A 27906-nucleotide genomic window follows, 5' to 3' on the forward strand; every position below is an offset into this window, starting at 1 on the left:
TGCCATCAGGAGAGAGGATGCTTCTAGCCAGAAAGAGCAGTGCATGTTATGTTCGAGAAGCAGCAGGCCATTCCGTGTGCCTGGGAAGGGGCTGGGATGTGGGCCAAGGCCTTGAGGTTGGACTCCTGTTTGGAAGGAGACTGGCAGGCAGGACCCACTGGAATTGTACTTTGTCCCATACAGACAATAGAAAGCTGCCAGTTTTTTAAGCAGCTTTAGTGATCTCATCAGGCCATTTCTCAGAGAATTTGAAGCTTATAAAATACACCTCCAATCATGATAATTTAAATTATATTATTCAAAAGATGCCTGAGAATAATAAGGGCCTTGTAGATCTCCTCAAATCCTCTTGATCACTTAAGCTACGTTATTAAAACAATTGATTAATGATTACTATTACCCTCACCCCATCATCCTAGCTCAAAGTGTGCAAAGTCATTTCTGACTCCTCTTTTACACCCAAGCTTAGTGCTTAATGCTACTTAACTTCCTTAATGCTGCTTGATAATGGGTCACTTCTGGCATTCCTGCTGCTACCGTGACCAGAGACTGTCAGTTCCTGCCATAGTACCCTCCTATCATCCTTCCCAAGGCTGCTTCCAAGCTGCTCTCCACCCGGCCGCCAGAATGTCTTTGTAGACCACACATCGGATTGTGTCACCTACCTTCAAATCTTGTAAGATAGAAGCCAGATTCCTTAGCATGGCCCACTTTTCTCTTCAGGCCCTGACTCCTGACTACTCGGGCCTGACCACTTCTCTCGTCTCCGGCCCTTCATGTTCCAGCCATGTGGAACTACGAGTTTCCGTTATGGGTCGAGCCCGTCTGTGTTAGGGTTCTCCGGAGAAACAGACCCGAAAGGATGTGTAGATACATATAGAAAGAGATGAATTGTGAGGGATTAGTTCACATGATTTTGAAGACTAACAAGGCCCAGCCTCAGCCATCTGCCAGCCAGAGACCCAGGAGAGCTGTTGATATGGTTCAGTCTGAGTGTGGAAGCCTGAGGGTCAGGAGAGCTAATGCTTTCGATCCCAGACTGAGTTCGGAAGACCTGTGTCCCAGCCAACAGAGCAAATTTGCCCTTCCGTAACCTTTTTGTTTACTCGGGCACTCAACACATTGGACGATGCCCCCTCACACCGCGGGGTGGGGGGGCAGTCTTCTTTATTCAGTCCACTGATTCAGATGTTAATCTCATCTAGAAACACCCGCAGAGACACCCAGAGTGATGTTTAACTGGTCGTCTGGTATCCAGTGGCCCAGTCAAGTAGACACCTGATAACCACCATGTCCTCATTCACCAGCCTTAATCTGTGTCAGGAACAGCACCCCTACACCCCCCACACCCCCTTGCCTCCGCAGTGTCCACCCCAGGTGCCCCCACCCCACAGCTTTCTAGAACCTTGGCTCATCACATATCCCCCGTGTTACTGTTTACTTGAGTGTCTCCTTGACTAGACTCTGAGCCGCTTTCTCGTAGAGCTTGGCGCATCTGTTAGTTGATGTCACTTCCTTTAAGTTCCTGGAGGGCACACTGTCCTTTCTGTGAGGAGAACAAACATGGAAGTCAGTAGCTCCGGAAACCACATAATTTAGCACAGTGGCTGTTGTGTGTCATAGGTGTTCAGATATGTTCATAAGTAATACGCACCGTAGAATCACTCACCTAATTAAAGCTCATGTGCATACGTACACTTAAGAGTCCCTTGCAGTACTTACAAATGCCGATGCCTATATATTTAATAGATGTTCTTAAAATTTCTGTAGCTATTAATGTCAAAATGGTTCCTGATTAGAATGCAGGTTGTTGTAAAATGAGGCCTTATGTTTCCCTCTTTAGTACTAGCAGGACCTGCCTTTTAATGTTTTCCGTTACAAGTTTGCCAAATAGACTTAATACCCAGTTCTGTAATCATTTCTCTAACTGGACATCATCCAGAATCCGGTTTCTTGAGGTCAGCCCACCTTTGTGCTTCTTAGGCAGAGCTCCACGTCCAAAACACCCACGTCTCTGAGTTATCAGCAACTGGAGTTGCCACTTTTGTCCTCGTTTAGTAGGACATCCTGATCCTTGTGTTCCAGAACACTGCCTTGAGGTTAGCATTGCAAACAGGCAAGTTTTGGGTACAGAATGAAGGGTCTCAGACACTGCTGAGGCAGTCACCTAGAAGGAACCTCAGCTCTGCACTTTCCCACAAAATAAGGACCTGTCACTCAGGAACTAGTCATTGGCTGAGTGAAGGGACATTTTCTGTGGCCTCAAAGTAGTGGATGGAGAGCCACCATTTTTCATTCATCAAAATAAAGATGCTATTTGAAATCTCTGGGCTTGATCTGAAAGCTAAGTCTCTGGTAACCAAACATTGATTTGTCAACATTTTTTTTTTTTCTGCTTTTAAACGAATGAGTTAGTAAACACATCATTTCAGGATGAACCTAACTTGCCATTAGAGCCATGTAGTCGACAGCTTTTCCTTTGTGAACACTTTCAGGAGCTTTAGGGATTAATGTCAAGGGTACATTTGACTGTGTACCTAGCACTCAGCTATTGTTGTTACACAGTAGGTGGTTAAAGACTGTTCTTTTGGATCTAATATTAACTTATCAAGTATATAATTTGGCAGGGGGGGTTGTCCCTTTAAATGTATTTAACTATTAGACTAATTCATTTAGGTCCAAGAAAATTAGAATATAGGAAAGATCCGATAATTTCCAAGATTGGTAGCTGTATTCCAGATCTTAAGGCATCCTTGAGTACATCCAGGAGCTACAAGTTTTCTGTTACGGACTTCATACATTTTGGTGTTTATTAAGCACCTACTTTGTCAGGTGCTGACTCGTCCTGGGCTTGAACCTGCCTGACACTTTGTGACTGCAGCAAGCTGCTCCTGATCTCTGCAAATAATGTGCATGACCATCTGAGAACCCCAGATCAATATCCAAGTTGGTTTCCTCCAAACAAAGGTAGCCTGAGCTTTCCTGCACTTGCCTTAGCACTGAGGGGCACCCCGGCCCCTCCTGAGCCCTAGATTCATTTGCCCCCAAGATGGCAGGTTCTCTTTTATGTCATCAGAGTCAAAAATGCTTCAGTCAAATCCACAGGAACTTTGTCTTCAAGTCTCTCTTTTCTGTTCTGGTTAAACTATTTTATTGTCTTTTTGTTGCCAGAATTGGTAAATGCCACAAGTATTTGCTCTCCTAGGACTGTGGCCTGTCTGAAAGAACTAATGAAATGCACAGGAGCCACCTTCTTAGCTTCCTCCCCTCCCACACCGCTTCTGCCCACCTGCTGTCTGTTGAGGCTGGGACTAAGGGCTCCCCAAGGGGCCACAGCTGGTCAACACTGTTTCAGGTGGAGTTTTTTCCTAAGCTTTAGTGTTCTCCCACTGAGCCAGTAAAGCCCCATTCTGGCATTCTTCTCCTCCTCTCCTGTCCTTGCCCGGCTGCCAGAGCCTGTCCCTTCTGCCCTAGCAAGAGTTTTGCCGCCTGCTGCTACAGGTCCTTGTCGTCTTCTCTGGACTGATTCCGTCTGTCCCCTTGCTCCCCAGCTTGGCTACGGCTTCACTTCTGAAGCTCCTTGTGCCCCTGCCGGGGTCTGTGTTCCTCTGACGTTAAATATGCAGTGTCTCCTCTTGGCCCATGAGACGACATCCAGAATCCTTTGTGTGACACCACGGCCCACGGTCACCTGGAGCAGCATGCCTCCCGGCCTCCGTACTCTCCCCTTCCCCCCTCCCCCCAACACACCCAGGGCTCCAGGCACCTGTGAGTGCTTGTTGGCGGATGGGTGAGGTAAGCTGTGGCACTGGTGGCACACTGCCACTTACTAGTTGACTGATCCCGCGCCACTGTTTGCCTCCATTAGAAACTGAAATAATGTGGAAAGAGAGCAAAGAAGAACAGGTTGGAGAAATCCCAAGGATCAAGCAGAGGAACTCTCTAGGAGCACACGGTGTTAGAGGAGCCAGAGTGACAGTGGAGTTGGAGTTCTGCTTGCCATCTGTTAGGCTTTGGACCTGTTACTTCCATAGGCCTCCTTTTCCTCCGTGTGAGGTGGGGACAGTGCAGTAACGAACTTGTAGCATCGTTTGAGAATTGAGAGCTAATTGCCCGTAACCTGTTGAAACGGTGCCTGGCAGTCAGCAGTAGCCGTGTCAGCATGTAGCCCAAGCAGTTCAGCAGAAGGTGGAAGGCAGAGGCGAATGCAGTGAATCCACATCTTGACATCATACCCATGGTGACGGGATGCTCTTCCTTTCCTCCTTCTGTACTGCACCCCACCACAGGGACATAGCCCTTTGCTTGTCAAAACCCCACCCTTCTCGGGCCTGTTGGGTTCACTGTCCTCCGTGAAGACTTTTCTAAGCTCCCACCTGGAAACACTTGCACTTGGTCACAGCTACCTTCCTGTAACTCGCTTCCTGGTCAATTAGTCCATCTTTGATTAAGAACCTTCTAGAAGGTTCACTGTTCTTGCTCTTTTACCCAGGAAAACTGGATGCCTTGTATAGGGTTTTACTGTTTGAGGATGCTAGTTGGATGCAGCTAAAAAGTAAACGACATCTCTAGATGAAATTTGAGCGTGTTTCTTGTTCTCTGTGATTGAGCTAAGCCTCTAAACCTAATCCGTCATGGTGATAACAGTTCTTTTCCTCCCGGAGCTGAAGGCAAAAGCCAGTAATTTCTCCAGTGTGATAGATGTCCACCCTCTCACCTGGTGTTTTATAAATATATTGTCTTAAGTGTCTTTTAAGTATCTGTGCCTGGGAGGGTGCCTTCCTCTGTTTTATAAAACGCCAAGTGATATCACTCTGATATATAAATAATGATAATTAGAAGACAGCCTCAAATTATTTGACATCCAGATTGAAGGGAAAAGTGGTACTTCTTTTTTTTTTCCCCCTGTAATACCCTAGAATTTGGATCAGAAACGGCATTCAGGAAAAAAACATATTGCTCCCTGTCAGACATGGATGGCTCAAAGCTTCTTCTATGTGAAGTAAGACACCACGGATGGAAGCATGTGCCAAAACCTGTTGGGGCATCAGATCTGGGCCAGACCATAAAGATTCTCAGTGCTTTGCCATGATTTGTTTGAAAATAACAGAAATAGACCAGGGGCCAGAGAAGAGGGAAGTTGTTTTATGTAAAACTCCGCGTAAAGTACTTCATAGTCATTAAATTGACCTCATTTCCCAAACTCTGGCCTCTTTTCAAAAATGTCAAGAACCAGGGTTTCCAGAATTTGGTGCATCCTGATTTGGCCTGCTTTAATATAACCTCGTAAATTTTCAAGGAATTCTTTTGTTGTGGCTCCTGGTGGGGAATGTGAGACCATTTGCTTAGTTGAAGAACAGAAGACTAAGAATCATTAAGTCAGGGTTTGATTTCTAGCCTTACGACTTAATAGATGAATGGCCTTGGGCGACTCTTTAACCTCCAAATGTACTTCCTCCCCTGTAAAATAGGAGTAATTTCATCACAAGAGCACCCTGAATATACTTCCTATACTAATTTATATCCATATGCCAGTCAGTGTTCTGAATAACTGACTTACTCTCAACATACCATTTAATAGCTGAGGAAACTCATGCCCAGAAAGGTTAAGTAATTTACCTAGAGTCAACACAGCAAGTAAGTGATAATGCGGAAGAATAGATTAAGGTCCAGATCTTGTTGAAGGTAAGCTGTGAAGAGCGATGCCAGTGTGACTGTTGTGCAGATGGCCTAGCAGCCCTCTGCAGGGTGGAAGTGTGGGCGAGGGGCAGGCTGCAGTGTCCCTTTCCAAGTGTCCTTGGTCTCCCTGCCTGCTTCCTTCTCTGCCCTCGTATCTCCCTGATTTTTTATTGGGTTTTTCTTCATTCTCTTTCACATCCATTTCCTTCTCTTTCCACTGACCTCACTCTCCCGAACTCCCCTCATTTGTGTCTCAGCTTTTGTTACGATGCTTGATGATGCTTGATATTTGTATCCACATTACCGTGCACTAATCCATCTCCCGGTGGCATAGCAGCCGCTCTCAGTCTTCTGGCTGTCACAGTTCCCAGTTGGGTCTGTTCTCATCTGTGCCCGGCTGCATTTATATTGGAACTTCACAGTTCAAAACCCTGCAACTCCTCACTGTATGTTAGAGTAAGGACCACGCTCTTTAACTGGGGTCCTGTGATGCTTTGGTTTGTAAGGGACAGATAATCGACTAAAACAGTGTAAGAAAAAAGGCAAACACAGAGAGTGAGTCCCTTGCTTCAGGCACAGCTGAATCCAGGGGTTTGGGGCCATATTATCAGAGTTAATTTTGAAATACCTGAGAGTCCCCAGCAGCTCAAGGCTCCCATCTTACCAAATGAGCTCCCCAACAGAAGGATGGTCTCCCCCCCACCCCCCCAGTGGCTCGGACTTGGCCCACATGCCCGGATATCCTGAGTCACCGTGGCATGGGGTTGGGCCCAGTTAAATAGGTACGAGCCACAGATGTCCATACTGCTTCCCGTTCAAAACATTGACGAATCTGGTTCTCTCCAGTGTTCCTCAGTCTTCTCCCTGTGCATTAGGTTATTCACTCCCCATCCCCCTCACGTGGCTGCGGTATGCTTTTCCAGCTCTGCCTTGAGTTATGCCGGTCTCCCTTGATGTTCTTTCTTGCCATCTCTTTGTTTATCAAAATTAGACCAATTTCTCAAGGCCCAGCTGTAATCTTTGCTACAAAGCCTTTCCTTATCCTACTACTGGCAAAAGGCACTTCTTCCTTTTCTGTCTAGAGTTCAGCAGGCTATCACTTACTGCCTTTCACTGTGTTAATAGTCTCCACCTTCATCATTCTGGACCTTTCTTCATTGCACTTACCTTTCTATAGGCCTTCGTGGGTACGGAGCACTTAGGCATTGATTTTCTCTCTGCAAAAGCCTGTAGAGTAAGCAAGCAAGGTACCTCTATCCTAATTTTGCAGTTCAGCGTTGCTTGAACACCAGCTGCGCACCAAGACTGGGTGTTGACATGAAAGACATTTTACCATGATGACATCCAGATGCTTTATTCAGATTTTACAAATGAGAAAATTGAGCCCAAGTAAGTAAGTGGTCAGGTGTACTACTGACCATTGTTTTTAGCTCCTGGAACATGCAAACTCTTTGCTGCCTCTGCGACTTTTCTGAAGCTATTCCTTCTGCCTGGAATATTCTTTCCACTCTCACCTCTCCTAACCCTACTCCTCTTCCAGATCCGGATTAAAATGTCACTTTTTTAGGGAGACTTTTGTTGATCATTTCCTTCCCCCAAGTCTAAAACAAGTCTCCTGTTCTCTCCCAGTACTCCTGTTTTTCCTCACAGTGCTCATCACAAATCGTAGTTACTTTACTTTGATAAATGCGTATGTTTGATGCCTCCCCACTAGACTGTGTACCCCCACGAAGACAGGGACAGTGGCATCTTTAACTCGTAAGCACTCAGTGCCTGGCACTGATGCCTGACACAGAGGAGGCACTCAAGAAATACTGTGTCGAGGGGCCCCTGGGTGGCTCAGTCGGTTAAGCATCTGACTCTTGACTTTGGCTCAGGTCATGATCTCACAGTACATGGGGACCAAGGCCTGCGTCGGGCTCTGCACTCAGCGTGGAACCTGCTTGGGATTCTCTCTCTGTCCCCCCTCCCTCAGCCTCTCCCCTGCTCATGTGCACTCGAGTGTGCGCACTTTCTCACTTTCTCTAAATAAACACTAAAAAAAAAAATGTGTTGAACGAACAAATGCAAATATCAGCCATTCTCACAGCTCAGTAAATGCCAGAGCAATGTTAGAGCTCAGGTTGCCTGAAGCCCCAGTTAGCGTAACTCCCGACTCTTACCGTGTCCTACTCTCCCCTACTAAGTTATGTGATCACCAAGACTAAGAACTATTCGAGTTCTTTGTATGGGTTCCAAAGACATTAACCCTGTTGAATATGTGGGTATTTAGATTATGGATGGTAGGTACCTGTTTGGTTGTGTGGACAGAAGGGACGAGAGACAGACAGACAGACTGCCTTGCAAGCAAGGTGCCAGGATAATCCATGAAGGAAACCAGAAGAGGATGATAATGTGTGGAGGCAAGAGGAGAATGAGTCTAACGTATTGAGCGCCTGCCCTGCTGCACAGGCCCTGGTGGTTAGAAACATCAGCCTAAGTACAGCACGTTAACTTGTCCCCTGATAAGATCCAAAAATAATACCCTATTCTGGGGTTCTTGGAATAAACCTTCCATTTTGGTGAGTCTTGAAGAGTTTTTGTTTTCATATTCCTATCATATTATATTGGAACACTTTCGTTATACATGAAGGCAACTTTTATTCTTACACCAGAGTGAGCAGCCTGTTACTATAGCAATATCGAAAGTATTTTGAGGTATTTATATGCAGCATCTTCTACACACTCCTTCAAACTGTACATAGCAGTCAGTAGAAATAGGCTATAATATCCAAAATTGTTTTTCTCTCTCTTTTCTCTATTAAACTTCTGTGAACTTGGTTACAATTTAGTTTTTAAAATGTGAGCCTTTTATTTTCGGAAAGATTAATTTAGGGGAGTCGTGAATATATCTGACCTATGAAACATCAAAAATAGCGCTGAAATAATTTGAATTTTGTTGTGAGTACCATCAAGATATAATTGCTGCATGAGATCTGTCTTTTTCAGCAAATACGGTGCAATCATAGATTCCTTCTGTGTGTCTGCAGGGCCTGGACAGCTTCAGAGTAAAACAGAAATTCTTCTCAGGGAGCAAGGAGCCAACATCCTCCTTTCCTGTGCCATACGATCTTCCTCCAGAACTGTATGGAAGTAAAGGTAGGACACAGGTGAAGGGAAGTGTCCGTGTTTTACACCAAAAGAGAAAACAGTGCCGAGGAGAGAGCCGTTGGTCTCCCAGTGGGAGGTTGGCTCATGGAGAACTTTGGAAACGCAGGTTTGAGGAGGCCCCTTTGCTGCCCTGTCTGGGGCCGCAAGAGCTGTAGTTCTTGGTTGGTCCCCAGGATCCCTCTGCACTCTTATTATTAAGGACCACAAAGAGCTTTTATTTATGTGGGTTTTTAGATCTCTTGATGTTTACTATATTAGAAATTAAAACCAAGAATTTTGGTTAGTTTTAAAGTAATAGTAATAGACCTAATTATATATATACACACACATATATATATAATTTCCCCTCCCCCCCCCCCCCAAAAAGAAAGTGAGGAAAATGGCATTATCTACAATTTTTGCAAACCTCTTTACTAGCTGGGTTAATGAAAGATAGTTAAATTCTTATAACTGCTCTGTTGTGATATGATGTAACAAAGCATCTGTACACTCGTGAAAAAGTGAAAATAAATAATGGCTTAATATTTTGATGAAAATAATTTTGACTTCACAGATACCTCCCATCCTCTTAAAAGGGAGATGCCCTGGCTGCCCAAGGCTGTGACTTTCTTAAAGGCAGTGACCAAGTATTTTCCGTCATAGAAGGTCATTGGAATGTTGGTTCAGGTTCGTGGTGTTTTTGGAGGCAAGCTGGCTGGCATGAATGGCATCCGGTTCTGACCCAGCCCCACAGGCTGCAGGGCCACTTTTCCTCGGGCCCAGAATGTCTGTCTTTGAAGCGAGTTCACGCTTACTAGACTCACATAGAGCGGTGTATAATCAGGACGTGCTTGTTAATTTAAAATGGCGAAAGGTCCTATTACAACCAGCGTATTTCTCCTGGAAGGTAGGTGCCTACGCAGAGAGCCAGACCATAGTCGACCGTTTTTGAGTGAATGCTGAATCTGAACGGGAAAATCTTTGTTCTTGATTGGAAACTTTTAATGACCTCATGCCATTAAGATTCAAAATCTCTAATTCCCTAACAGAGTCAGCCTGGCACAGTGGGTCCCTTTCTTCCCTGGACAGTGCTCGCTGGGTTCTAGATACTGCCCCACCCTCACTCACCCTTTCTGGCTTTTTCATGGTAACCACACCAAACCTGCCCCTGCCAATGGACCTGTTTCTTAGATTGTACTGACACATCTGACCCAGTTTGTACTGTCTCCTGCTGTTAGTGTGCCGGCTGCCTCTGGCGGGTGACTTACAGCTATAAACAGTTGTGTTGATAGTAAATTTCAGAAGGCTTTTCTTTTTCCTATTTTCTAAGCTGTGTATGTTTGAATCCTCTAAATTTGTTAAATCCTCTAAATTTGTTGTATATTCATGCATTTTCATTTTTCACTAGCAAGATTATATCAGTTTTGTCACAATTCCAGAAAATCTGTACCCCCACCCCCACCCCCTGCACACGCAAATGAAAACTACTGCTAGAGAACCAGGCTGTGTTTCTGTGTTGCCAGCTGGGCAACTTATTAAGTGACCTTGGGCAGTTGTTTGCTTCCTCTAGGCCTTAGTGTCTCTATCTATAAAATGGGAAAATAAGAGTGTCTACTTCAGAGAGTTGTTGAAAAGAGTAACCAAGATGCTATCTTATCTGTCAAGCACCTAACACCGTATCTAGTGCAGAGTTAGCAGTTCATAAACGTTAGCTATTGTTGCTGTTTTTTAAAATATCCAGGTCAGTTCCTGGCCCATCATGGTGGATCAGTGTTCATTTTCTCTCCTTCCCCTTGGTGAGCTGATGATGAAAAGAGCCTAAGGCCTGTGCAGGGCAGTCCCTGAATTGCCCAATGCCTCAGGACATGAGCGTGAAGCCCTCTCCTTCCACCTGCTGGCTTTACGCTGTGGCTTCGTCTTTTCTCCCCTGTCTGTTCTTCATGTTCCTTTTTTTTTTCCTTAAACCTGAATTCTGAATAAGCTTAGTGGAGGTGGGGACTGACTGACTTCAGCTTGACTTCCCTTAGTCTGGCCTTGGGCTATGTACTTGCCACCCCCAGCCCAGAACCTTGGGTAGAATTCCACCTCCTCCACTTAATCCTAATCTCCAAAGGACTTCTAAAGCAAGAATGAAAGAGCTCAAGGAGCCTTAAAAATATCCCAGAGTTTCTTCAGTTCCAGTAGAAAAAGCATTCCCCAGGGGTGCCTGGGTAACTCAGGCAGTTGGGCATCTGACTCTTGATTTCCACTCAGGTCATGATCTCATGGTTGGTGGAATCGAGCCTTGAGCTGAGCTCTGTGCTGACAGCTCAGAGCTTGCTTGGGATTCTCTCTGTCCTCCCTCTCTCTGCCCCTCCCCTGCTTGCATGCATGCACACACATGTGCACGCGTGCTCTCTCAAAATAAACTTAAAAATTAAAAAATAATGGGACATACAGAACTTCAGAGGCTTTGGTTATATTCTTTTAAGTGATCTATCCCCCCCTTTTTTATTTATTTATTTATTTTTTTTTTTTTAACTTTTTTTCAACGTTTATTTATTTTTGGGACAGAGAGAGACAGAGCATGAACGGGGGAGGGGCAGAGAGAGAGGGAGACACAGAATCGGAAACAGGCTCCAGGCTCTGAGCCATCAGTCCAGAGCCTGACGCGGGGCTCGAACTCACGGACCGCGAGATCGTGACCTGGCTGAAGTCGGACGCTTAACCGACTGCGCCACCCAGGCGCCCCTATCCCCCCGCTTTTTAAAATACATACAGTATATGTATGCAGTTGGCCCTTGCACAGTGCAGGGGTTAGGGGCACCGACTCCCAATGCAGTTGAAAATCCACATATAACTTTTGACTCCCCCAAAACTTAACTAATAGCCTACTGTTGGCCAGAAGCTTTACTGATAGCATGAAAAGTCGATTAACACATACTTGGTATATGTATTATATACTGCATTCTTAGAATAAAGTAAGCTAGAGAAAAGAAAATGTGAAGGAAATCATAAGGAAGAGAAAATACACTTAGAGTACTGTATATATTTATTGAAAAAAGTCCACGTGTAAGTGGACCCATGCAGTTCAAACCCATGTTGTTCAAGAGTCAACTACAATATTCTTTTTCTTTGAATTTCTGACATAATTTTAGATTCAGAAAAAAGTTACAAGTACAAAGAATTCCCATGTTCTCTTCACCCAGGGTCCCCAAATGTCAGTGTTTTAGAATATTTGCATATCTCCTTTCTCATGTTAACTTTTTTCTGATCCATTTAAGAGAAAATTGCAAGCAAATACTTCAATATATATTTCTTAAAACTACTCTTACATAACTACAGTACAGTTATTAAAAGGAATTAATATTGATTCAGTACTATCATCTGCAGAATTTATTCGTATTTCATCAGTTGCCCCAATAATGTCCTTTATAGCAAAAGGGAAGTTCCAGGTTACGTGTCACATTTGGCCATCATGTCTCTTTAGTCTCCATTAATTTGGAACAGTTCCAGAAGCTTTTTGTTTTATGATAGTGACACTTTGCTGAGCACAGGACAGTTATTTTATTTTTTAACATTTATTTTTAAAAAACTGTTTAATGTTTATTCATTTCTGAGAGACAGAAACAGAGCCTGAGCAGGAGAGGGTCAGAGAGAGAGAGAGGGAGACACAGAATCCAAAGCAGGCTCCAGGCTCTGAGCTGTCAGCACAGAGCCCGACGCGGGGCGCGAACCCACAAACCACAAGAGTATGACCTGAGCCGAAGTCAGACATTTAACAGACTGAGTCACCCAGGCACCCTTCACAGGCCAGTTATTTTATAGTCGGTGAGGGACGTTATACATGTGGTTTGTCCACGGTTTCTTCACAAGTGGATCCAGGTTGTGTACTCTTGCCAAGAATACCACACAAGAAATGTGTTTTTCTTGGTGCACCATATAAGGAGCCACGTGATAATTACCTGATTACTGATGAAGTCAATATTGATCATTTGGTTAAGGTGGTATTTGCCAAGTTGTATATATCTTTTGCAGGTTTAGTATATTTCAGATTTAAGTTTTAAGTGTGTGGAACTAAGCTGATTAGCTGTGTATGTAATTGCTCATTTGAAGAGGTCATTAAAACCTTGGCACATGTGATGCACATGGTCTAGATTAAGCACATACGTAGTGTATGATTATTTCTCTCAAGTGCTTTAAACCATTGGTTCCCATGTAGTTTAGCCACTCCCCCTACTGCTTGATTCACTTGCAATAATTTCTTGAATTCAGAAACTTCAGTCTAGACCTATCAGAATCTGCTAAATAGTAGAGGCAGATTCATAAACTGTTTTTGAAAGAGAAACAGCTGATTGAACTTTCTAATCCAAAGAAAATGCAAAAGAAGTCATATAAAATCGTTGATACACTTTTAAAGACCTGTTTTTGAAAGCTCTTTGGAAATGAGGACTTTTTTTTTTTAAACAGGAGAACTAGGGAAGGTTTTTAGACATGATTTTGATCATCTCTGTTAATAAAATCTATTTTTGTTTCATAGTACAAACAGAAGGCTGACACCAAACTTCTAGCTTAGCTTTTTTTTTTTTTAATATTTATTTATTTAAAAAAAAATTTTTTTTTTAAACGTTTTTTTTTAATTTATTTTTGAGACAGAGAGAGACAGAGCATGAACGGGGGAGGGTCACAGAGAGAGGGAGACACAGAATCTGAAACAGGCTCCAGGCTCTGAGCTGTCAGCACAGAGCCCGACGCGGGGCTCGAACTCACAGACCGCGAGATCATGACCTGAGCTGAAGTCGGACACTCAACCGACCAAGCCACCCAGGCGCCCCTAAAATATTTATTTATTTAGAGATGGGGAGGGAGAGAATCCTAAGCAGGCTCCACACTATAAGCGCGGAACCTGACGCAGGGTTTAATTCACAAACCATGAGATCATGACCTGTTCATCTCCCTGGTTTGGGCTCCTTCCCACTGGACATTGTCTTCTACAAGGCTGCCATGCATATCTTCTATCACACTCCTGTTTTAAATTGTTTCATTGTATCCCAGGAAAAAGACAGCTTCTCATCCCAGACTGTCAGATCCCAGACTGATTGTGTTAAGATCACCTTTAGAACTTGGTAAAAGCGTGTATTGCCAGGGCCCCGTCCAGACCGACTGAAACAAGGTCCCTCTAGGTGGGTTGTGGAGAAGTGCACCAGCAGTTGTCACGTCAGCCAGCTTTGGGAACCACAGCGCAGACGTGAGGTTCAGAATTCCAGGACCGTGGCCTGCCTGCTTGTGTGTCTGCCCCACGGGACTGCACCCCCGGGGACCACAGCCTTGTGCCTGGCTCCCAGCCAACACTCAACAGATCCCTCAGATCTGCGCATGCCTATATCATGAGGCACGTTTTTCTCCCATGGGACAATTTTGGAGGGCTGCTTAAAACAGGCTTTCCTCTAAGCCCGCAAGTATTAACGCTGATCTCCAGGAATAATGGGCCAAAAGACCCAGCAGAGAGACAGCCAGCATGACAGGTGATCAGCTCACAGATACAGACATTTGCTCATTTACAAAGCAGAGTGTCCAGAGATTTGCCAATAGCACGGTCACCTTACTCGATCATTGTTGGCCAACAGGGAGAGAAGGAAATGCAATGGTGGTCTCGAAGTTACTGGCTGACTGGCAGATGTGTGCATCACAAACCCCGCATTGGTGGTGAATCTAATAGCCGCTCATACAGCAAGGATCCTGGGGTGCTCTGCCTTGGGGATGAAGTAGAGCCGATGTTACCAATAGAGTAGTTTGCAGAAAAGACGGGGGGAAGTGTAGCCGCAGAAGAGGTGCTCCCAGTGGAAGAGAGTTGGTGCCCTGTTGAGGCCGGTGTAGCTGCAGGGAGTCTCCAGCAGCATCTTCCCGGGACTCCAGCCCTGCCAAACCCTCACCTCTTACGAAGCGAGCTCGCAACACAGTTCCACACGGGCGGGGCTTCTGGCTTTCTAACAAGCTGGTTTAACTGAGTGTGGTTTCAGGCTTTCACACTCTCTCAAGGTCAAAGAGGAGAACAGAGTCCTGATAGCTTGTTGCCATCTTTGGCATTCTTTCCCTGCACGTCCTGCTGGATGCTGCTCTGCGCATGCTGGCTCTGCAATTATTCCACAGATGATTCAACACTGAACTGTGAGGAGAGCCTCGCATTGTTTGCCAGGCCATCCTCTGAGCTACCGTGTTACCTCTCTGTTCGGGAGGAAGGGAGAGCTTCCCCTAAGAGCGGGCTGGCAGGGCTGAGCAGCTGCTCGTGTGGATGGTAGTTTCAGCTCACCTGCCGAGTGGTTGGTTCCCTGTAAGCACTCAGCCTTCTGGAGTTATGTATTTGATACTCAGTGGGGAGATTCCATGGGGATTTATTTTTCACCCTCGCAGCGTATTTACACCCTAGGCGTATATGGTTCTTTTGCATTGGTTTGATTCTAGCAGCAGTGAAGCATGGTAGAAGTGATTTGTTCAGATTTTTTCAATTTCTGAAACCTCAGTTAAAGGGGGGAAAATTTGCATTTTGGAGCACCTGCAACATGTCAGGAACTTCTACAGGTGTTCTCTCATTTATGTTTCACAGTAATCCTGGGAGGTTGCTTGTGCAGCTAATTCCCATTTCACAGACGAGGAACCTGAGGCCAAATTTGAACATAGGTCTTCAGGGTTCTTTCCATCGTGTCGTATCAAGGTGTGTTGTCTTCTTCAACATTGCCCTGCAGTCATTATAGAGACCCTTCTGCCTCATCAGTTCCTAACCTAAGGAGCAGAACGAAACCATTTCACAGATGTGAAAATGAGCCCCTTGGTTATATGTGACCATGACCATGCCATCTGTTACTGTTGGTTTCTCCAGCTTCATAAAAGGAGAAAATAATAACTGCCCTTGTTAAGGTTCTTTCTCTGCTGGACACGACATGGCTTTATCTCCTTTAACTCTCGTGACAGTCCCACGGTGTAGGCACAGATAAGGACTCTGGGGCTGAGGGAGGTGAGGTCACTTGTCAGTGTAAGTGATAAGCCGGAATGTACTTCCTGGCTTCTGCTTGCCTGTTTCCACATTCACTTGCCTGGGTCTTAGCACAAACCTTTACAGACAGCCTTTGCCTGAAATGGACTATTGTCTGGGGTTGGTTCAGAAAAGCTTTTTAACAGTTCGTAGACTCCAGCACATGGGTGGTTTTATCCTACCAGGTAAGTGAATTTTTTTAATCCTGTTCAAATAAGTGTTATACATATGTAATATGTTTTTTCTGCCCTGCCCCCCAGATCGGCCATGGATTTGGAATATTCCTTATACCAAAGCACCAGATACACACGGGAATATGTGGGTTCCCTCCTGAGAATCTTAAAGTACTGTGGAATTTAGGTTTAAGGCATCAAGCCCCAAATATTAGATGTTTGTACTGGACGTTCACCCTTAAGTTTTATCTACATTCCTACAAAACTGCAAAAGTCACTCCTGTGAACATGGATGCTGGTTATACTTTTAATGGTCGTTAACAGTGTCACTAAAAAAAAACTCACTTTTCTAAACTTTGGAATGAAAACTGGACAGCGTTAAGAGAATATACGTAAAACCATCCCCCGAGCGATGTGGGATCTCACGGTGGTGCCAGCTCTTCTGAAGATGGACTCTGTGTGTCGCGCTCCATCGGGAAAGGCGCTCTGGATTCAAACGCAACTTGTCAGGGGAGGAATGTGATTGTCCGCTTATTACCCAGCCCGCAGCTGTGTGTCTCAGGGCTGCCGGATGTGCGTCTGCGGGTGTCCGTGGTTGGCGGAGGTTGGGGTGGCAGCTGTTGAGACGCCTGGGTCCTGCTGCCTCTCGTCTCCCCGCAGCCTCACGGGGCTTGTCCTGCTCCCGGTGCTGTGCCGGCCCCCTCTCTGCGCACGGGCGGGTCGCGCTGCCCCTTACCACCTGCCCTTTCCTCGCCCGTTCCTCCGAGTGGAGCGGTGTCTCTTTCATCCCCACAAAATTCCAGAAAAGACACACAGAACCATACAAAAGTACAAGTATTGTACTTGGGAGAAACCCTGAAAGATGACCTAATTTGGAGCCTTTGATTCACAAGTGAGGAAACTGAGGCCCAGAAAGGTTCAGGATGACCCCCCCCCTCCCCACCACGCCCCCCATCACATGGCTGGTTTGGGTCAAAGCTCTGAGGGTCTCTCTCTGCTTTATGTTCCTATGTCCTTCATACTTAGAAATCAAGTTCTCCTAAGATGTAGACCCTCCTTTATTTTTTTTCTACATGAGGCTGATTTCATTTTGTCACCACCTTCATCTTTGAAGCATGTTGAATGTTAATTTTGAAAAATTTTTGAAGATAGCTTTTCAGACCGTTCCTCAGAGGCCTACGATTTTCACCTTTAGGAGCCAGCGGGGTGGGCGGGGGTGCGTTGACAGAGAAGACAGCTGCGGGCCTCCACCCTCGTCCTGTCAGAGCAGCTCTGCTTCACCTATTTTAGATTGTGGGATTCTGTCAAGGATATTATCGACGGGTGTGTGTGTGCACGTGTTCTGCTTTTTAAAAAGTTGAAAAGCCATTGGTTAGTTTAACCAGTTCATTACCCAGGTAAGAAGACGAAGGCTTAACCCTTTTCTGACCATGCCTTCTACTTCCCAGAACATGCAAACCCTACATCACGTGAGCCGGAAGGCATTGGGAAGGCACCCGGGGCTGGCCCGGAGTGGGTGGCCGGCGGTCTGTGTGTCCAGAGGACTGGCTGGGGCGCCTGGCTGGCTCAGAGGAGCGTGGGGCTCTTGGTCTTGGAGTCATGAGTTCAAGTTCCATGTTGGCTGTACAGATTACCTAAATAAAACTTAAAAGCAAAAAAAAAAAAAAGGATGGGCAAAGTACCCCAGGAATCTCACCAGCATGGTGGTCCCATCCTGGGTGGGGGTGGGGGCAGCACCGAGCAGGCCTCTGTCCACAGGAGCGGTGTCCCAAGGACTGAAGAATCAGCCTGTTCTACAGCGGGATTCAGCCTGGGCTGTGCCGGGTGGGTTCAGCCCATCAAGAGGGCAGCAGATGGACAGCGGTCACAGCCCCCTGCTAGGAGGCACTGTGTGGAGTCAGACACGCAGGCACGTCGCTCGTCTGCTCCATGTAACTGCAAGGTGTGTGGGAGCTCAGAGCTGGGCTGGGACTGCTGAAGTTTGAATCCCAGCCCTGCCACTTGCTGTGTGACCTACACCAGGCTGTTTAACTTCTCTGTGCCTTGGGCCCCTCAGCTCTAAAACAGGAGTGGTGTCAGTCCTCCTTGCAGATGGTTGAGAGTGGGGCGTTACTATGTGAAGATGCTTGGTGCCCTCACAGAGCGAGAACTGTCCGGGGATTGCTACTGCGGCTGCCATAGTTGATTCGTTAGCATTATCCTCATTTTCCTGATAAGGGACTCATTCAAAACGGTGAAGTGTTTGTGCAAGGTCACACTTCCAGAAAGTGCTCTTACCAGTATTTGAACCCGGGGCTGGCAGGATCCAAGTCCTCTTTTCTGCCAGGTGGTTCAGGCTTCCAGGTAACATGGCGTCTGAGGAGATGGGCAACCTTTACCCCCCAGGGTGTTGTAGACAGATCCTCTTACAGAGCACAACCAGCTGGTACAGCATGTCAGATTCTGATGAAAGTTTCTAAATGCTCATTTTCTGTGTGTGTGTATACATATGTATATATACATATATATGTATATGTGTATGTATATGCGTATACGTATATATGCGTATATGTATATATGTATCGTTCTGTATATGTGTTTCTGGTTCATGGGCCGTACTTAAGGTAACATTCCTCCACACCCCATGGGGACCCAGAAGAGCCCAATGGAAATAAGTTCTATAGAACAGGTGGGTAGGTACATCAAGGTAACATTAGGGGAAGTCCATAGTCAAGGGTTATGCACTCCGGGTGTCCAGGCCTGACTGCTAACAGCAGCCTCCTGTGCCCCTTGTCCTGGTCAGCATGGGCTCAGGGAAGGCAGGCCAGTATAGGGTCAATAACATGAGCTTTCTGGGCACAGTTGATGGCACACATGGAAAATAATGCCCCAAGAGTAATCAACATGGGAACACAAAAAAACAAGTTCTATCCCATCTGTTCCTTTTTTTAAATGGGACTGACCGAATTGCCCAAAGTGCTACAAAAAAGCATCAAACATGCCTGTTAATGTTTGAGGAAACCCACGTTGGGGTTTAACAGTCCTTTCTCCCTGCCTCGAGGAACCCTCACCCCTAGTGCCTGCCTGTAGCTGCCTGCTGCCTTTATCCTTTTCCCCAACCTCCTTCAGATCGCATGGCAACACTGTCCGGTGACTATATATCTGCTGAGGGCAAACATCCACATCAAAATGCAACTTCCTGTCTTTTCATAAACTTCTATAGATTTATTGACTTATCAAAGAGTTCCTCAGGGCACCAGGGTGGCTCAGTTGAGCATCCGACTCTTGATTTTGGCTTCTCCTTTTACAAAGGTGGAGATGTAGCCTAAAGGTCTAAACGAGATTTTGATTCCCGATGATGAATGTCAACAGAATATTCTGAATGCTTGAGCGTTTAAAGAGACCTAAAAAATTTTTGAGGCAGAAGATAGCCCCTACACATAGCAACTTAGGAGAAGTCACTTGCCACTTTGGCAGGAGGGTTCCGTGTCCCCTTCACCTCCGACGTATTCCTTTAGGAAGAAAAGAATGGTCTTCCACCAGCTGCTTTCATGGGGTGACGGAGGGAGAAGGTTTTTAAGTCCTCACACTTCTGGAAAAGGCTGCCTGCGTTTAACTATAGTTGATACAAATCAGGCTTACAGTTCACTGATGGGCTGGGGGGGGGGGGGGAGGGGGGTGCACCTGGGTGGCTCAGTCGGTTAAGCATCTGACTTTGGCTCAGGTCCCGATCTCACCGTTTGTGAGTTTGAGCCCCGCATTGGCCTCTGTGCTGACAGCCTGGAGCCTGCTTCAGATTCTGTGTCTCCTCTCTGCCCCTCCCCCGTTCACATACACTCTCTCAAAAATATTACAAAATTTTTTTTAAAGTTCATGTATTTGCAAGGCTGTCATTTTTCCACATAATGTAATAGCCGATGTTTCCTGAGCTCTTCCTGCCTCCACTCCTATGCTTGCTTTATATTTAATCCTCACATCCTTACATTTAATCCTTCTGTTAAATGACATCCATAAGGTCCCGCAGTGCAGTGGAGCCCAGCTTTGTTATCCTGGGTTCTTGTGTAGAAGTTCTGTAGTTCTCCTTAACAGAACTTCTGTGACTTCCAATGAGTATGGTTTCTGCATCAGATTCAGTATGTGAAAACAAGGATCTTCTATGTGATTTTGTCACAACTTTTTTCCACATAAGATAAAAAGTTGGGGCGCCTGGGTGGCGCAGTCGGTTAAGCGTCCGACTTCAGCCAGGTCACGATCTCGCGGTCCGTGAGTTCGAGCCCCGCGTCAGGCTCTGGGCTGATGGCTCAGAGCCTGGAGCCTGTTTCCGATTCTGTGTCTCCCTCTCTCTCTGCCCCTCCCCCGTTCATGCTCTGTCTCTCTCTGTCCCAAAAATAAATAAACGTTGAAAAAAAAATTAAAAAAAAAAAAAAGATAGAAAGTTTACTCTCTAGGGAAATGACAGTAGTCCATGTGAAACCGTTTTTGGATGATCTGGGTGTTTGATTCAAATCTTAGGACATTTTAGTTTCTCATAACTGAAAAATCAGCTGTAACTCCTTGGCAATTCAAGGAAGGGAAGTCCTTGAAAATGCTTGCTTTTAACTGATGGATACCTCAAAAAATTAGGCATTCTTTATTTACATTCACAAAATGTAACAATTGATGAATGATACGACAAAGTATGGTGGCAAAAGTCTTCAGGATAAAAAAAAAAAAAAGCCTGCAGGAACTCAAACTGGCAAAACTAAAATAGCCTGTTGTATAGGATTAAATCTAAAACTCTGTTGACAGTGTGCTATAACTACACATGCCTAGATACCATTATAAAATTTTTGACAAGTTTTCCAAATTTAGTACCCTGCTTTTTTTCAAGCAATATCCAGGACAAAATACTATAAACAAAACTACAATTTCTTCTTGTTTTTATTTTTTTTTTAATGTATTTGTTTTTGAGAGAGAGGGAGATACAGAATCCAAAGAAGATGAGAGAGAGCAGGGAAGGGGTGATGTGCAGCTATGTGTTCCTGGGAGAAGAGTGGCAGTGCCCACAACCAGGACCCAACATGGAGGCGGGCTGGTCCCCGAGTGGTAACCTAGACCAGCACTTATGTGTTGTGCTATATTTGTATTGGCGAAGCTTCATAGTAACCCAGTACTATTACCACCCCCACTTTACAGATGGGGAAACCGATTATTGGTCCAAAGTCACACAGCTGGCAAGGGGCAAAGCTGGGATTTGAACCCAGGCAGTAAGCGTGGCAGATGTTCCCAAGCTCCAGCCAAGGAGCAGGCCTCATCTATGGGACACATAATTGTAGCTACAAAACCAAGTACGCTTTCGTGCACTGTAGTAACAAATCATAGTTGGCGTGACAGAACCAGCCATCGGTGTGTAAAACCAGCCAGGAAACGCTGCATTAGTATTCAGGGCTGAGCCACTGAATTAGAGCAAGAGCCTGACTGTGGAACTGGTTCCTTTCAAGTGAGAGCATCGAGGGCTGAAAACTTTGCCGTGTTAAGTACGTTCTGTTAACTTCTCTGACTGAAACCTGGTGTTTCCACAGATTAGATCTAAAGCACAGAGCAGAAAGGACTATGCCAAGTGTCAAAAGAGAAGGCAGCAAAGAAAACGCCGGGGGGGGGGGGAGGAGGAGGGCAAGAGTCAGCCCAGGAAATGAAAGGAGGGTGCCTCATGCAGTAACGAGGGTGGCACAAACAGATACGGGGCCAAAGCAATGCAAGTCACAGTAAAGCCTGTATTCTGTACAGAGTTCCGATCAAGTCCATCTCAAAGCAGAATCCAACTGCTGCATCTCAAGTACACGCTGTTCTCTTAGGCCTACCAGAAGCCCTGCCAAAACTAGTCTAACCAACATTAATCATTCTAAGACACTGGACGCTGTTCCCTTTGTAGCTAGTCTTTCAGAGCGTTCCACTTGGGTTTATTAACAACCGGAAGGCATCCAGACTAGTCTTTTTAATACACATAAAGAGAAACCCAGAAGGGAAAGGCAAGGGAGAAATTGGCGTCCATAGGGAATTTATTACAGGTATAACCAATCAAAGGTAACTATATACACCGCACTGTGGGGCAGGTGATACTAACCTCATTTGATAGGGTGAAAGAGTCAAGGTCACAGCTAGTATGTGTTCCTTTGTGGCCCTGAGGACACAGGTGATGCCACTGTGCATGCTCTGGTAGCTGTTTGTTCATAGGTGCTTTGGAAATTAACATGGTAGCTGAATGCTGATTGTGTTTTCTTAAGGTAATTGACATGAAAATTTAAGAGTCTATTCAATAATTTATTGGTATATTCATGAAAGAATACGATGCTTTTATAGTTACAGAAACCAGATTCATTAAGCTTAAATGATGAAAGAGACTTTAACAGTGCCTAACAAATGCTGGAGCCAGATGATCATAATGTTAACAGTCTATCTCCAAGTCCAGAATATCTGCTTTCGGGAATATGAACGTCATTCTCAAGTAAGCCTTATCCACCTGGAGGCTGAAATACCCTCTGCCCCCACCCCACTCCAGGATCCCCCATTACTTCCAGGTAGTTATTTTAAAAAAGAAAACACTTCTTTCCCAATAGCTCTGGCAAAAGTCACCTGACACACCTCACTCAAGCACTCCAGATTAGGGGACAGCCCCTGGCGAGAAGGGTGCAGGTGTGGAGTTCTCCAAAGACCAGTGGAAGATGCCTGAAGTCCACTCCAGAGCAACAAGTATCTCCAGGTGAAGTGTCAATATTGTGCCTGGAGAACCTTTCTATGTCCCGTCCTTAAGTAGTGTGTGCAAGTGTGCAGATTTTGCTTAAAAGCGAGGTAAACCACGAAGGAAATTTTCAAGTCTACGTTTCTCTTGAAGGCTGCACAAATAAGTAAATCTTTATAATCAGAGTTTTCTGAAACAGTGGTTTTTCATACTGTCAGTCACAACCTTTTTGTGAATCATGAAATCAATTTAGGGAGTCATGACTAGCAGTTTTAAACATAGTAGAAGATCTCTGTACTTCAGGGCTCAGGGTTATAATATAAAATGTATTCCTTCCCAGATTGCTAGTTCTACCACCCTGAGTGAAGACGGTTTCATGGGTAATGGCTTGAGATTGACAAGCCTGAGAGGGGACTCAGAACTGTCTGATCCCAGCTCCGCTCCCTCCACACCATGAAACCCTAGGCAAGTCACGTGATGCCTTTAAGTCTTCATTTTCTCATCTGTTAAGTGGGGGCTAATACCTACCCTTCCTGCCTCGTGGGATTGTTTTAAGAATCAAATGAGACGGTGCTCTTAAACACCGGCAAGAACCCCATATATCTAAGTTGTAATGATTCTTATTCTTAAAAGTGCTGAGAACTGGCGATCTCTCTCCGGAGCATTTAGAGGATGGTAATTCAAGTGTAGAACACAAAAACCACGCCCTTGGGAAAATTAGCATTTTCCCACAAATACTGAGTTTTTTTCATGTTTATTTTGAGAGGGAGTGTGCATGCGAGCGGGGTTGGGGCAGAGAGAGAAGGAAAGTGGGAGTCCTAAGTAGGCTCTGTGCTCAGCGCGGGGGGGCAGGGCACAATCTCAAGAGTCTGATGCCTAACCCACTGGGCCACCTAGGTGCCCAGACAAGTACTGCTTCTCAACTACTAAATGCAAGTTATTTCTGGAAGACAAGTAGATTTGGGTCTTGGCTGCAGCAGGGTAACCATCAGGCCTCTGGATTCCACAGGAAGGGGACTCTGTTCACAAGGAAATCTGCATCCCTGGACCTAGTCTCTCAAACACCCTAAACAACTCCACAGAACTGATCTGTGTACTTCTGCCCTAAAAGTACTGTATCCATGTGGCCTGCTGCCTGTTGGGTGGACTGAGAGTGTCACTGAGAAGTCCATGTTAATGTGAACCCCAAGGGTGAGTTGACACTTCGCCCATGGAGAAAGTACATTTTACAAATGAAGAAACAGGTTCTGATAGGTATGGGCTCCTGCCCCCTGAACTCCTCTGATGCCATATAGATCCAGTGGAAATCTATAGTCTTGCTGCCTGGAAGACCCAGAGTACAGGGCTTGGAGCAGCCATAGTCTCTGAGCAGGAAGAGGGAAACAACAGAAAAGAGCCAGAGAGAGGATTCCCAAATTCTGTGTATCTGGCTGACCAAATCTCTGGATGATCAGTGAACTGTTCATGCACAGCCAAGGCTAAAATAACTGAACCAAAACTTGAGCTATTTCCCATCACAAGGGGAGACATTTTGCAATTGAGTTCAGCCAAGTTAACTGAATAATTATTATTTTCAGAGGAACATAACAGAATTCAGAGTTTCTTCAGCTTATCACCAATTATATATCAGTTAACAATTCTTAGCATATGATCCAAAACCAATACATAAGTAAAAACATATGGCTCATTCTCAGAAGACAGGCAAAGGAGACCAACCCAGGAATTGTAGTCAAAGGTTTTTTAAAACAGCTAATAAAATTGTGTTCAAGAGTGTAAAAAAAACCAAAAAACAAAAAACGTTGAATGAAAAGATAGCAAATCTCAGCAGAGTGATCATTTTTAGAGAATTGGATGGAAACTTTAGATCTGGAAACTATCGTATCTGTGTAGTGGGGGGAGGGGAGCGGTTCCCCCTCCCCCCCCCCCCCCCCGTGCACTCACATGACTACCACACTCAAAACACTTGTGCTCAGATGTGTGCAGGTGTTTCCCATGTCAAGCAATTCTGAGATGCCAGCCAGGTGTCCTCCGGCTGAAATTCTGACGCTGTCTACTGGACGTGCCTTCGGATCTCACAGGGACAGGGCTCAGTCCCACAAGGCTGCCCACCCCCCTCCAATGCCAGGTGCAAATCTAGGTTGTCAACTGTACTTCTGGCTCCTCTGTCCTCTGTTACAAATCTGAGGTTCCCATTACCCTTCCTCAGGTTTCATTAATTTTCTAGAGCAGCTCACAAGGCTCAAGGGAACACTTCCTGCAAGTTTGTTAAAGGAATGATAAAAGACACAGGTGCACAGCCAGGTGAAGCTGTATCTAGGGTGAGATCTGGAAGGGTCCTGAGCGCAGGAGTACCCTCCCTGTGTGATGTGTTCACCAACCTGGAAGCTCCCCAAACCCTGGACTATTGGGGTTTTATGGAGGCTGCCTCACAGAGGCACGATCAATCATAAATTCCATTTGCAGCCCCACTCCCCCACCCTGTAGAATGGCGGGGGTCGGGGGGTGCAATGCTGAAAGCTCCAAGTTTCTAATCACAATTTGGTCTTTCTGGTGACCAGCCGCAGTCCACGAACCCACCCAGAGCCACCCCACTAGAACAGAAGATGTTCCTAGTGCCGTGACCACTTAGGAATTTACAAGGGTTTCAGGAACTGGGGGCACGAACCAATCTGTGCATTTTCTGTTTTCTCACAATCTGAAATTAAAAGTTTCAGTAGATGGGCTTAAAAGCAGAATGGAGATGACAGAGGGGTCAGGGAACTTGAAGACAGAAATTACCCGATCTGAAGAACCAAAAAAATAAATAAAAGCTGAAAATCGGGGGCAGGTGGGAATTAGACACTTGTGGGATAACATCTAACAGTTTAAGTTCGATGGGGCTGGAATCCTAGGAGATGAAGTATGGGGCAGAGAAGCTATTTAAAGCAATAATGGCTAAAAATTTGATGAGACACAAATGTACAGATTCAAGAAGTTCAGTGCATAAGCAACAGGGTAACACACAGAAAACCCCACTGGGTGCCTCCTACTGAAACTAATGAAGACAAACAAAGACAAAATCTTGAAAGCAGCCAGCAGGAACAGGAACAACGACCTGACAGCCGAGCTCTCCTCAGGCACAGGAGGCCAGAAGACAACATGAAATGTTTCCAACGCGCAGAAGGAAAGGTAACCTCGGCAATGTATATCCTATCCAGCGGAAATATCCTTCGGGAATGAAGACAAAACAACCACATTATCAGATGAAAGAAAATTAAGAGAATTAGCAGACCTGCACTGCAAGAAATGCTATGGTTCATTCTTCAGAATGAAGGAAGAACATAACCATAGAGAAGCTCAAGTATTCAGGAGTGACGGAAAATCATCAGAAAGAACAAATAACAGGGCGCTTGGGTGGCTCAGTCGGTTAAGCGGCCGGCTTGGGCTCAGGTCATGATCTCACTATTGGAGAGTTCGAGCCCCGCCTTGGGCTCTGTGCTGACAGCTCGGAGCCTGGAACCTGCTTCGGATTCTGTGTCTCCCTGTCTCCCTGCCCCTCCCCTCCTCCCAATCTGTCTTAAAAATAAAAACATTAAAAAAAGAAAAGAGCAAATATCTGCACAAATATAAAAGACTTTTTTTTCCTCTTAAGAAATCTATATTGAGGCAGGCTGGGCCTCCCACTAGGTGGGTCTGCACCCGGTGAGTGAGCTCCGCATCCCCGTTCTCTCCCCTGTGCAGCTGCAGCACTGGCCTTGTGGGACCACAGTTTCAGCTTCCGAAGAGACTCCGACCGCTCTCCCCCCCTCCCCCACCCCGCCCCGCTATACCAGCCAGAGGACAGGAAGCTTCTTTAAATCAATGCTGATTGGGGGCGCCTGGGTGGCTCAGTCGGTTAAGCGTCCGACTTCAGCTCAGGTCACAATCTCGCGGTCCGTGGGTTCGAGCCCCGCGTCGGGCTCTGGGCTGATGGCTCGGAGCCTGGAGCCTGCTTCCGATTCTGTGTCTCCCTCTCTCTCTCTGCCCCTCCCCCGTTCATGCTCTGTCTCTCTCTGTCTCAAAAAAAATAAATAAAACGTTAAATCAATGCTGATTGCAGAAACCGAGGGTCACTCCATTGCAGATGGAAGTTGGAAGCTTCAGAAAGATCTAGAAGAGGTAAAGGTACTGCTGAAAAAGGCCACTAGGAAAAGAGTACGTGCTACCCTTACAACTGAAAAATCCAAGACTGAGAAAGAAACCAAGAACATGATGCAGTAGGAATCAGAGAAAAGCAGAACTTCTTGACAATGGAAAGCCAGCTGCCGTGGTTGCTCCCATTACAAGGGGATATACGGTGAAAATCGGCAATGACTGATGAGATCGGGCAGATAAGGTAATGTAGATTTTCACAGACGTCTCCAGAGTTCACCAGCTCATCACTGAGAATGTGCAGGTGCATTTCACAGAGAGGCCATTTGATCTTTTGGTAAAGAATCTAAATGAGAAGAGTTACTCCATGACTGTGAATAATCTCTTGAAACCCATCTCTGTGGAAGGTGCTTCAAAAAAAGTCAAGACTGTACAGTATAAAGAAAGCACAAAGCATGCAGTGGGCCTACTTGACTCGGGCTGAGAAAGGACACAAAGAAAAAGAAAAGCCCTCCTGTGACACTGAAACAGATCCTGGTGAGGGACTGATGAACATTCTCCAGAAAATGTATGAAGATGGGGATGGGTAGAATCAAGAGAGAAGCACGCCAAAGGAGACACTGAATTTTGAGCCTTTAAAGTCCTCTTGGGAACTGTGATATGGAAATACTGATGTTTCCAATAAGGCACTGCTGGTGAGCTGCACAGAGGATTTATTTAAATAAAATATGCTTATTAAACACTTCCTCCAAAGATGGTTTCCTTGGTAATCTGGGTATTTTGTTCAAGGACAATATTGCACTCTTGGTGAGAAATGTAAAAACTGCAAGTCTTGTCTAACGATAAAGCCACATTGTGTGTATTTTTTTGTTCAGCTAGGAGGTAGAAAATAAGTTATTGTTTGCCTATAAATTCCTGACGTCAATTTCGACCAATGTAAGAATGAATAAATATAAAATCTGAATTTTTGCATAAAAATGTATATTGCCATTTAAGCAAAAAATTGTATTGTGAGGTTTTAGCATATGGAGATGTGATTTGAATAACAACCACAGTAAACGTTGGGAAGAGGGTGGGATATGAACCTGTACAGTTGCAAGGTTTCTATA

General features: G+C 45.4%; 1 protein-coding gene and 1 pseudogene across 6 annotated transcripts in view; both read left to right on the plus strand.

The window, feature by feature from the left end:
- Positions 1-16349, plus strand: part of TDP1 (tyrosyl-DNA phosphodiesterase 1) — an 89546-nt gene extending 73197 nt beyond the window's left edge. For 5 of the 6 annotated variants that reach the window (XM_045451838.1, XM_045451839.1, XM_045451842.1 and 2 more), the window contains 2 exons: positions 8709-8817; positions 16078-16349. In XM_045451838.1, the coding sequence (XP_045307794.1) occupies positions 8709-8817; positions 16078-16151 (183 nt within the window). In that variant the 3' untranslated portion in view covers positions 16152-16349. The other variant, XM_045451843.1, reaches the window with a different exon arrangement.
- Positions 16350-26752: 10403 nt separating this feature from the next.
- On the plus strand, positions 26753-27585 carry LOC123582337 (annotated as a pseudogene).
- Positions 27586-27906: the final 321 nt, after the last annotated feature.

The sequence above is a fragment of the Leopardus geoffroyi genome, chromosome B3, assembly GCF_018350155.1.
Source record: "Leopardus geoffroyi isolate Oge1 chromosome B3, O.geoffroyi_Oge1_pat1.0, whole genome shotgun sequence".
NCBI classification, from domain to species: domain Eukaryota; kingdom Metazoa; phylum Chordata; class Mammalia; order Carnivora; family Felidae; genus Leopardus; species Leopardus geoffroyi.